The sequence below is a fragment of the Lathamus discolor genome, chromosome 18 (assembly GCF_037157495.1).
Source record: "Lathamus discolor isolate bLatDis1 chromosome 18, bLatDis1.hap1, whole genome shotgun sequence".
Taxonomy (NCBI): domain Eukaryota; kingdom Metazoa; phylum Chordata; class Aves; order Psittaciformes; family Psittacidae; genus Lathamus; species Lathamus discolor.
This window is the reverse complement of record NC_088901.1, coordinates 5126960-5137303: the sequence shown is the minus strand read 5'-3', so window position 1 is coordinate 5137303 and position 10344 is coordinate 5126960. Positions and strand designations below refer to the sequence as shown.

The 10344-nt window shown below is 64.0% G+C and overlaps 2 protein-coding genes across 4 annotated transcripts; both read left to right on the top strand.

Moving 5' to 3' along the window:
• Positions 1–660: 660 nt before the first annotated feature.
• Positions 661–2945, top strand: PITHD1 (PITH domain containing 1). Its single transcript, XM_065697945.1, has 6 exons — positions 661–861; positions 977–1020; positions 1126–1203; positions 1861–1965; positions 2342–2450; positions 2657–2945. The coding sequence occupies exons 1-6, from the start codon at positions 676–678 to the stop codon at positions 2756–2758; spliced, it is 624 nt and encodes a 207-aa protein (XP_065554017.1). The 5' UTR covers positions 661–675; the 3' UTR covers positions 2759–2945.
• Positions 2946–3088: 143 nt separating this feature from the next.
• Positions 3089–10136, top strand: LYPLA2 (lysophospholipase 2). 3 transcript variants are annotated; one of them, XM_065697941.1, is made up of 10 exons: positions 3089–3184; positions 4842–4947; positions 5612–5643; positions 6231–6296; positions 6712–6759; positions 6959–7029; positions 7164–7237; positions 7375–7476; positions 7641–7817; positions 7998–10136. In XM_065697941.1, the coding sequence occupies exons 2-10, from the start codon at positions 4870–4872 to the stop codon at positions 8046–8048; spliced, it is 699 nt and encodes a 232-aa protein (XP_065554013.1). In that variant the 5' UTR covers positions 3089–3184; positions 4842–4869; the 3' UTR covers positions 8049–10136. The 3 variants fall into 3 exon arrangements, with proteins under 3 accessions (XP_065554013.1, XP_065554014.1, XP_065554015.1); XM_065697942.1 differs by lacking the exon at positions 3089–3184 and adding an exon at positions 3468–3562; XM_065697943.1 differs by lacking the exons at positions 3089–3184; positions 4842–4947 and adding an exon at positions 4960–5491.
• The last annotated feature ends 208 nt before the right edge of the window (positions 10137–10344 follow it).

Sequence of the window (10344 nt, the reverse complement as noted above, 5' to 3'; positions counted from 1 at the left end):
AGGAGCTGGGTATTGCTAAACTGCCCCTTGATGAACACTACAGGAGCCACTCAGATGTGATACTGCCCAAAGCATTGCTGGTACAGGGTGATGCCCCTTCCCTCTCAGCACAGCCTCTTTGCCCTGGGCTCTGCTGCCTGTGTCTGTGTTGCAGCTTGGCTGGATGGCAGGGAGGGGGCCAGAACTGAGGTCGGTGCCCGGGGTGTTACTTGTGCAATTCCTATGTGCTACACACACACACACACACACACACACACACACACACACACACACACACACGAAGGAACGGAGCAGAGCTGCCTCTTCCCCCTTCGCCACGCCGCGGGCGGGAGGGGGATGACTTTGACTTGCATTTGTACTTCGGTCCCTAACTGTGTACATACACTTTTCTATGTTCCCTTTTTTTGTGGTAACTAAGATGAATATTTTAATTAGATAAGTTATATGAAAAGCCGAAAATCATGTCTCAATAAAAGCCAAACACTGGACCCTGCCTGCTTGTTCTCTTCTGTCTCTGAGCGGTGTTAAATACCGGCTGCCCGGTGGCCGTTCCCCTCCCGCTTGCAGCCCGGCTGCGCCGCTTCCCGTCACCCGGTTCACCGGGACCGAGCACCTCCCGGCCGCGGGGCGGCGCTGTGCGGTGCTCAGCGCAGGCTCGGTGCGGGCGGTGCGGGGATGGCGCACGGGCACGGCCGCTGCCGGTGCTGCGGGGAGGAGGCGGCGGGCGGCGGGGAGCGCGGTGCGGGCTGGGGGCTCTACCTGCGCATCGACCGGCAGCGCCTGCAGTGCCTCAACGAGCGCCGCGACGGCAGCGGAGCCCTCGTCTTCCGAGCCTGGGAGGAGCGCGGCGACCGCACCAAGGTGCGGCTGCACCGGGGCCGGAGGGCGGCGGGGAGGGAAGGAGCGGCCCTGGGGCCCGTTCTTGCCCCCGCGTACCTGGGCGGGCCGGGCCTGACCCGCTCCTCTCTCCCTCCAGTTCGTGGAGAGCGACGATGACGAGGAGCTGCTGTTCAACGTCCCGTAAGTGCCCTCCCCGCGCTGCCCGTCCCTCGGCCGGCAGGGCCGTAAGCGGGGCCGATCCGAGGGGAGCAGAGATGGAACCGGCGCTTCCGCCTCTCCCGGCAGGTTTACGGGCACCGTGAAGTTAAAAGGAGTGATTGTGATGGGAGAAGACGACGGGAGCCACCCAGCAGAGATGAGGCTGTGAGTGAAAGCAGCCTGAGCTTTGCTTAGCCTGAACTGAGCTGAGCACCTTGTACCTAATGAGAGCAGCGAGGGGGTGCAGTGCGGGGGGACCAGGCTGTGCTGAGCCCCGGGGCCTGGCTCCTGAAGGGACGAAAATCCTTATTAATACTGTCCCTCTCTCAATAGAAACGAGAGTATTGAGTGCTCTGCAGCTCTTGCCTGGGGGTTTGGGGTGGAAATACGCCTTTATCAAGCCATCATTGTCCTCTGTGCTCCACAAACATGGACGTGAAGCACTGACAGGGATCACCTTGTGCATGGAAATTCCTGAGCCAACGCTGAGTCTGGCTGTAGCTGTAATTGCAGCTTTCTGCTGGGGCAGTTGTCCTGGTTTCCCTTGGTCTCCATGTGTCTTGGTTGCTCTGTGTACCCAAGCGTGCTGAGATCTGCATCTCCCCAGCTTTTTTCCTTGCTCTTCCCTGTTGTTTCTTCAGGGTGTTGGGTATTCTGGAATGATGCTTTGTGGTGGCGTTGGTATTTTCCCCCCGTAGAAGACAAAGCAAATCCAGTTTCTTATTATTGAGAAGAATCCAGGTAGTGCTAATGGATGGGGAGGAAGGCAATTGGCTGACCTGGATGTTAATAACTTCCTGGGTTTCCTCCCTCTCTTCCCAGCTTCAGGAACATTCCTCACATGTCCTTTGATGACGCAGCCAGGGAACCAGAGCAAACGTTCAGCCTGAACCGGGACCCGGCGGGCGAGCTGGAGTATCCCACCAAGTACGACACTGGGCTGGGGGCAGGGTGTGTCTGTCTGGCCCATGGGTGCACCACCAGGCTTTAGGGACGTGTTAGATGGGGGCAAATCCTTCCCTTGCATCCCAACGCTGCTCACAGTGGAATTTGCCATCTTGTTCTTGTCAAGTGAGAGGCAGCAGCAGCGTGCCTGTGCTGCCAGGCCTCCTCGGGATGTGGAATCATCCCAGAGTTGTGGCCCTGCTCCAGGGCCCTGTGACAGCTCCTCGCTGCCCCATTCCCTGCCGCGTGAGGGGAGCTGCTCCTGCACCCTGGGGTCCGTGCTGCCAGGCCTGAGGCGCACTCAGTGCCGCAGGATCCTGCCCGCGCAGCTCCGGTTTCAGGGTGTGTTTTCTTTCAGAATTGCCCGTTTCTCCAATGTTCACCACCTCTCCATCCACTTCCCGAAGAACTTCGGAGCAGAGACAACGAAGATCTTTTACATAGGCCTGAAAGGAGAGTGGATGGAGGTGAGCGAGGGCAGAGGTTGAACAACGCTGCTAAGAGCGTAAAACCAGCTTTGGATTACAGCCGAACTGGGCTGTGGTGGTGAGGATGAAGGGGGGGGGGCTGTGATGGACGGTGCAGGACCCAGCTCAGCTCTCCCCAGCCGGGTGTTTTAGACAGGACTCGAACTCTGCCCTCCTTTGGCCTCACGCGGTTCACCTTCACTCAGGCCCATCGCCACGAAGTCACCATCTGCAACTACGAAGCCTCAGCAAACCCAGCGGATCACCAGTTGGAACAGTTCACTCCCCAGACTCACTTCATCTCCTGACGGCGCTGCCGGGAGCCGAGACACGGCAGGGGCGGAACCGCCCTCCTGCATGGCTCAGGGTGCGATCAGCTCCGTGTGCGGGCCTTTGCCTGGGGCCGGTGCAGGCGGAGCCTGCGGCTCCCGGCCGCTCGCTCCGCTTTGGTTCCGGTGCTTCTGTGACTGACAATAAACCGTGCGCGGGGCCACAGCCTGTGTGTGTGAGCGGGGGGGGGGGGCAGCGGCCGTGCTCGGGGCCTCGCCGGCGGGGGGGGAAGAAGAGGAACGGCTCCCCGGGGCACGGAGCTACCTCAGGGCGCCTCCGCCATCATGGCCGCCCCCTGCGGGAAGGCCGGTGCGTCACTTCCGCCGCGACCGGGCGGGCGGAAGTTCCGGTGGGAGCGCGTCGGGGGAGCCGGGAGGCGAGCGCGCGCCGGGCCCGCGGGAGAGGTGCGGGGGGGGGAGCGGGCGGTACCACTGGGGGGTGGCGGCGGGGGGGGGGGGGGAAGGAGGGGGGGGCTCACCGGGGGTTCGCGTCCGTCCCCCCCCCCCCACCCGCTGTGGTTCCGGCTCCAGCCGGTCCCGGGTGGGTCCCGGCGCCCTCCGGCCTCGTGGTGGGCGCGGCGGGGCCGCGCTGCCGGTAACGGGGCCGCGCTGCCGGCCCGGCGGGGATCGCCCCAAAGCCCCGCTTCCTCCGCGCCCCTGCCCGCTTCAGGCGGGCTTTGAGGGCTTCCGGCTCCCCGGGCCTGCGGGAGGGGCCGGGAGGCTCCCGCCTGCGGCCCCCGCGGTCGGTGCGGGGCCGGGCTGGGGGTCCCCGGCTCTGCGCAGGTACCGGGGGGGGGGGGGGGGGGCTTCATCCTTCCGGTGTCTCGGCGCTGCCTCTGCTCTGTTGTGCGGCGGCGAATCCCTCGGGAATGGGGCAGAGCCCCTGGAGCCGGGGCTGCGGGCAGGGGCTGTTCCCCGCCGGTTGCTCTGACCGGGGAGTACACACGAGCACGTGGGCCGCGAGCGCCGCCGGCCCGGAGGAGCCCGTCGGTGGCCGCGGTTCGATGCGAGCCGGGGCAGCAGGCGCTGAACGGGTCGGGCAGGTCCGGGGCCGCGCTGCCGGAGGAGGCGGCTGTTGCGTGGGGCAAGGCTGGCAGCGGGGTGCCGGCCCCTCGGGAGGGTTCCGGTGGCCCCGTCCCGTCCGGCGCCCTGTGGGGATTGGTGCTTGCTGTGAGGTGGGGAGGCTGGAGCGGCCCCGGGGGGTGCGATGGCAGCGCTGTCAACGCGCTCTGATCTCATCGGTGCCGGGCGGCCAGCGGGGGTCAGGGGCTGCCGTGCGGGGAGCCGCCGATGCGGGGCTTTGGGCCGGACGGGGAGCGAACGCTGCCGGGTTTTGTGTCCCAGGGTGGTGTGGGGGGGACTTCAGCTCTGCCTGAGCTGCCTGCCCCACGAGCGGCCGTGATCTGCGAGGGGACCCCCGGCCCTTGGTGCTGCAGGGGGTGGTGGTGATGGGGACAGCAGCAGCGGCCCGCCTGGCTGAGCAGCGAGGGGGACAGGGATGCGAGCCCTTGGTGGGGCGGGGGGGGCACAGGCTCTGGGTGTCAGCACAGGGCTGGGTCTCAGGCCAGCGTCCGGATGCTCTGGTTTATCCCTAAACGCTCCATAAAAGAGGGCTGGCCCTTCCAGTGGGGCTGTAAAGCCCGCGCTGCCGCTTCCTGCTTCCCGGTGGGAGCAGATGTGGGTCAGGCTCCTCCGGGCGCAGCGGGGAGGGGATGCTGAGGCTGCGCGCGGCCCGGCCACCCTCTGCCCACGCCGTTACCGTCGCAGGAACAACTTTGGCTTTGAGGTGTAACAGCAAGAGCTAATTTTAACGCTCCCCACGCGCATCCCCGCTCGCACGCATCTGGTGCTGCGGCAGGGGAAGTGTTTGCTGCTTCCTGGCTCTCCAGCCTTGCTGGGCCCGGAACAGAGCGGGGCTGCCCCAAGGGCTTTAAACATCAAAGCCCTCCTGTAGTCTTTAATCTTCCCCTCGATACCTGGTGCCTCTGGAGCAAAAAGCTGCCGGGGATGGGGGGGAGAGGAGTTTCTTTTCCTGCCTTACCCGTGTCGCTCTGTCCTGCAGGTGCCAGTGTCTGAGTCCCTCTCGGTGTATGTGTGGTAACAACATGTCTGTCCCCCTCCTCGCTGACGCAGTGACTGTCTCAGGGGCAGAGCGGGAGACGGCCGCGGTAAGGACCAGGCTCCTCGCGTTGGCTTCTTCCCTTGTAGTGGCCTGGAGGAGCCGGAGCTGCTTCCACAGGGCTCAGAGGAGCCGGGAGCGGAGCCTGCGATCCCTCAGCGTTATGGATGTGCATCAGAGGGGATGCGGGACCAGCAAGGTCTGGTCTTGCTGGGGAAAAGGAGCTGCCCTTTGGGCTGGGCTGTTTGTTTCTGGTGCTTGCTCCAGCGTGGGCTTGGCCTGCAGGGAAGGCAGTGAGAGTCGGGTCTCATTTGGCCGTTTAAGCTCTTAAAGGCAAATCCCCAGAAAGAAAATCCTCTGCTCCCCGTGGCTTAGGGGCTGCCCTAACCCTGATGGGCCCATGGGGGTGGGTTGTGTGAGTCCTTGGCAAGCTCCGCTCTCCATGGTGCCATGCAGCGTGCGGGATGCTCCATTGCTCCTTGGCCTGTGCCACCCCCGGAGCTGGCTGTGACAGCAGGCTCTGTGGCACAGAGATGTGCCTGTTCCACCCATCCATCATGCTCAGAGGTGCCGAGACACGTCATTAGCGTCAGGTATTGTCTGCCTGTTGGAGTCTCTTCTAGTTAGTGACTAAGCGGCCTTTTGCCTCTGCCCCATGAGCCCAGCCCTGCCTCCCCCAGCTAATTCCTTTGTTTTTCTGCTTAATTTAACAGGTCATTTTCTTACATGGCCTTGGAGACACGGGGTGAGTATCCCTGGAGCCAGCTTGGGGTGTGCTGGCTGCAAGCCCTGGTACTGCTGTGCCCAAGGGCAGCTCCGAGGGTTGTCCAGGGCTCTGAGCCTGTGCCGTGCTCCAGAGCTCTGTGCATTGAATATGTATGATCCCAGCAGCCTGGCAGCCCCCCCCCGGGTCTGATGTTCTGCTTTCAGGCAGGCAGATGCCTGCTGTGGTTCTCCAGCCCTTGCGAGGGCTGGCAGATGGGCAGTGTCTGTGCGAGTGCATCTCTCTAATGGGCAAGGCCGCCTTAGAGGACAGTGGGAGATAACAGCAGTAGCACAGGACGTTCTCCCTCCCCTCCTGCTCGTGGCAGCTCCTCTGCCAGAGCTGCAGGGCTGCGTGTGCTGCCTCTGCCCTGCTGCAGGGGAGAGCCGGAGTCCACAATGGGATTCAGGCTGCCGGGGTGGGCAGGAGCTGCTGAAATAACATCCAAGCAAGGGCAGGGGGGCAGCAGCCTTGGAGAAAACCTGTCCTTGGGGAGCCCCTCACCTTCACCAGCATCCTCCAGAGCGCTGAGGCAGCCATGGACTCCCTCCTCTCTCCTCTCTCCACAGACACAGCTGGGCTGATGCGCTCTCCTCCATCCGCCTGCCCTATGTGAAATACATTTGCCCCCACGCGTAAGTGCTGCGCTTGCTTTGGGAAGGGGTCTGGGTGGGCTCTGGTGCCTGTTCATGCTGCCAAGGTTGTTTGGGGATGGGTGGCCTGTGCCCTGACCTGCCCGCGGGGCTGTGCAGTGAGGTTTGCTCTCCTGCTGTGGTCAGTTTACGCAGGGCCCCATTCTCTGCAGGCAGAGAGGTCCCCACAGGAGCTGCTGCTCGAGGCTCTTTTCTCCCCCTTCCTGTCCTCCACCTCTCCCTTGTGGCTCTAAAAGCCAAAAGCAGTGGAGCTCCTCCTCCATCCCCTGGGCTGGCTCTGGTGGCACTGATCCGCTGCTGGCCCTTGGGAGAGGTGTCCTGCAGCACGGTCACCCCGCTCCCCTCGGCTCCGCGTTGCTTCTCTTGAACTAAACCACCCGAACCGTTCCCTCTGCAGGCCCCGCATCCCCGTGACCCTCAACATGAAGATGGTGATGCCCTCCTGGTCAGTGCTGTGGGTGGCAGGGGTGGGTGGGACCCTTTTTGGGGGGGTGTTCAGGAGGGTGAGAGGGATGGGGGGCACTGCAGAGCCGAAATGCACGGCCCTGTGGGAGTCAGGGGGAGGGCAGAGCGCACCCAGCTCCTTCCTCCCCACACCCTGCGTGTTGGGATAAGTTTGGGGCTGACCCTGCTGCTTCTCCCAGGTTTGACCTCATGGGGTTGACTCCGGATGCACCCGAGGATGAAGCTGGAATCAAGAAAGCTGCAGAAAACAGTAAGAAGCTTTGGGGAGGGGAAAGCACTGAGCTCCTGGGTGCCTCTCCCTCACTGGGATGGAAGCGGGTGCCCTCCTTCCACCTCTCCTTCCTTTCTGTTCTCCTGCGATCCCAACCCGCTGTCTCCTTCCAGTTAAAGCAATTATCGAGCACGAGATGAAGAACGGGATCCCACCCAACCGCATCATCCTGGGGGGCTTCTCACAGGTGAGCGGGGCTGATGTGCAGCGGGCTGAGGGTTGGGGCCCTCCAAGAGGAGATGGGGGGCAAGGAGACGGGGGGATGCGGGGCAAGCCGGGGCTGCGGATCCTGCCTGGATCCCTGACGGAGCTTCCCCCCCGCAGGGTGGTGCCTTGTCGCTGTACACGGCTCTCACTTGCCAGCACCAGCTGGCCGGCATCGTGGCGCTCAGCTGCTGGCTGCCGCTGCACAAAGCCTTCCCGCAGGTACCTCGCGCTGCTGCCGCCACGCGTGTCCATAGGGAGGGCTTGGGAGAGGGGGGATTTTCCCATCTGGAGCTCGCTGCGGTTTGCCCAGGGATGCAGACAAAGCGCTGGCCCCGTTCCCTGCTCTGTGTTCTCTCTCCTGAGCACTTCCTTCCTGGCTGCAGGCAGCAAATAATGGTGTGAACAAGGACATTGCCATCCTGCAGTGCCACGGGGAGATGGACCCCATGATCCCCGTCCGCTTCGGGGCCCTCACCGCTGAGAAGCTGAAATCTGTCGTCACCCCCACCAAGGTCCAGTTCAAAACCTACCCCGGGGTGATGCACAGTTCCTGTCCTCAGGTCAGTGCCTCGGGCAGAGAGAGGGGACGGGACCTTTGGGACCGATCATGATGGGTCAGGCAGGACAGGGACAATGCAGAGTCCAGGAGATGTGGGATGTGTTTGTTCCTGGACTCACTCGGGGAGGCTGCGCAGCCCTCGTGGCCCTGCGCTCGCAGTGATGGGCTCTGCTCTCTGCAGGAGATGATGGCAGTGAAGGAGTTCATCGAGAAGCTGTTACCCCGGATCTAAGCGGAGCCAATCCAGACTGTGGCAGGGAAGGACTCTGAGGCTGCAGCCGCGGATCCTTCCCCCCGTGACCCGCCCGTTGCACACGGAAGCCATGGCCCCCTCCGCACCTCCTGCCTCTCCCCATCTCCTCGCACCGCATCCTCTCCAGCCGGGGGTGCCCGTCTCTCCCTGCTTCTCTCGGAGCTGAGATTGGAGTTAAGGCAAGTCTTAGAGCGGCCTTTTCTCTCCTTCTCTTGCTCTGAGCAGTTTCTGGGGGGGGTCTCCCCATCCCTTGGCTCCCCCGGGTCAGGCTCCGTGGTGTGCGGGTCCGGCCCGGTGCGGGTGAGCTTTTCCTCTTGGGTTTGGTTTGTTTTGTACCAGTATTAGGGGTGGGACGTGCCCCCGGTGCGGCGGGAGGAGAGGAGCAGCTGCAGGGCAGGACCGGGGCACCCTCTGCTCCCGCTCTGCCCTCAGCCCATCCCCTCTGCAGCTGCTCCCGGCCTCCGCTCGGCCGAGTCGTGGGTTTTGGGTGGGAGCTCAGGAACCCGGGACTCTCCCATGGGGACCCCTCGGGGCTCTGCTCTGGGCTGGTACCACCGAGGGCTGCCCCATGGCCTGGGGCTGCAGCCAGGTCCACGCAGCTCCTGCACCTCCTCGCATGGGGCCCGGCCCCTGCCCTGTCGCACACGCACACTCCCCAGCAGCCTCAGCCGTCGGCCCGGGGCAGCTCTGCCCTCCTGGAGATAATCACCTCCTCCTCTTGTTGCTTTTACAATCTCCTCCTCAGCCCCGTGCGGGGCCCGGAGCCGTCCCTGCCTCCCTCAGCCCAGCTCTGTGCCCTCAGAGCCCCAGAGCGCTGCCCTTCACAGCCAGCACCCGAGTGGCTCTGCCACAGAGCCCGCCCGGCGCCAGCCCAGCCCTTCAGTCTCTCTTGCTGCTACTTCTCCTTCCCTTTGGGCTTGGGCTGGCACGGGGAGGGGGAGGTGAGGAGAGAAGAGGCCACCGGCCCCCAGGGACGGCTCCTGGCGCAGCTGGAGGAAGCAGGTTTGCTCCCAGCCATCATCTCACCAGCATCTAATGCTGGGGTGCTGCTGCGCCCCAGCCTGGGGGCTCTGTTGGCCTTTCCATGTACAATCACAGCTTTCCTGGCTTCCCTTGCCCAGCCGGCTGGAGGCTGCAGCCCAGGCTTGGCCTCGCTCATGGGGGCCTGGCTGGGACCATCCCCACCACCCCCCCTGGGCCCTGAATGTCCCCTCCGTGGGTGGGCTCCTGCCATCCCCTCCCATCCCGCAGGGCTGAGGGCTCTTGCTGTTGAGCAGCGCTGCCCCTCTCCTCGCCTCCCCCATGGGCTGAGCCCACGGCACTGCTGAACACACCACCCACCCTGCCCAGCCCCACGGCCCTGCTCCCTCCTCCTGCCCCGCTGCCGGGGGGGTCCAGCCCTGTCCGGCTGCTGCAGGAGGCAGGGGGGGGCTCCGTTCCAGCCGTGCCCTCCCGCCTGGGACGCGCAAAGCAATAACCTGCTCCGCGGAGCATCGGCTCTGTCAGACCCAGCCTTGGTTGGTTTCCGGGGTTGTTTTGGGTTGGGGTGGGTTTTTCTTTCCTTCGCCCTTTCGGAAGTCTTAAACCAGCAAACGTGCTGCTGGTGGCGGGGGGAGCTCGGCTCTTCCCTTGCTTGGGGTCCGGTCCTGCTGCTGCTTCTACTTTGGTTTAACGCTGCTGTGTCCTCCCCTCCTGTGCTGGGAGGCTGCGAGGGGCTGGGACGGGGCCGCAGCTCCCCGCAGGGTACCCGAGGGCTGCCGGATGGATGGACTGACCAATGTGACTGTGAACCGGAGCCGTGCGCGGCGCGGGGGCCCAGGCCCCGTGGCCATCCCTGGGCACGGCGCGGTGGCCACGCTGGCCCCTGGGCAGAGCATTCCTGCTGGCTCCCCTCCCATGCTGAGGACCCGGGAGGGGGGAACAGCTCCTCGCCATTCCTCAAGACAGCTCTTTTCTTTTCTTCTTCTTCTCCTCTCTTTTTCGTCTTCCTCGTCCATGTTTGGGGGTTTTTGTGTGTGTTCCACAGAGTCACAAACAAGGTGAAATAAATGGTGAACCTCTCCCAGAGCCGCGCTGGCATCGTTCGTGGCTGGGCAGGACGCGCTGGTGGCACCTCCGGCCCCCGGTTCTGCCACGTCGGGAAGCAGGGAAGTTTTATTTCCATCAGCTCAAAAGCTCCATTCATAACTTAGGAACATAAATTACGGAGCCAAGGGGCAGCAGCACCGCGGCTCCCGCTGCGGGTGGAGGCACCCAGGATAAATAGGAGCGGTGT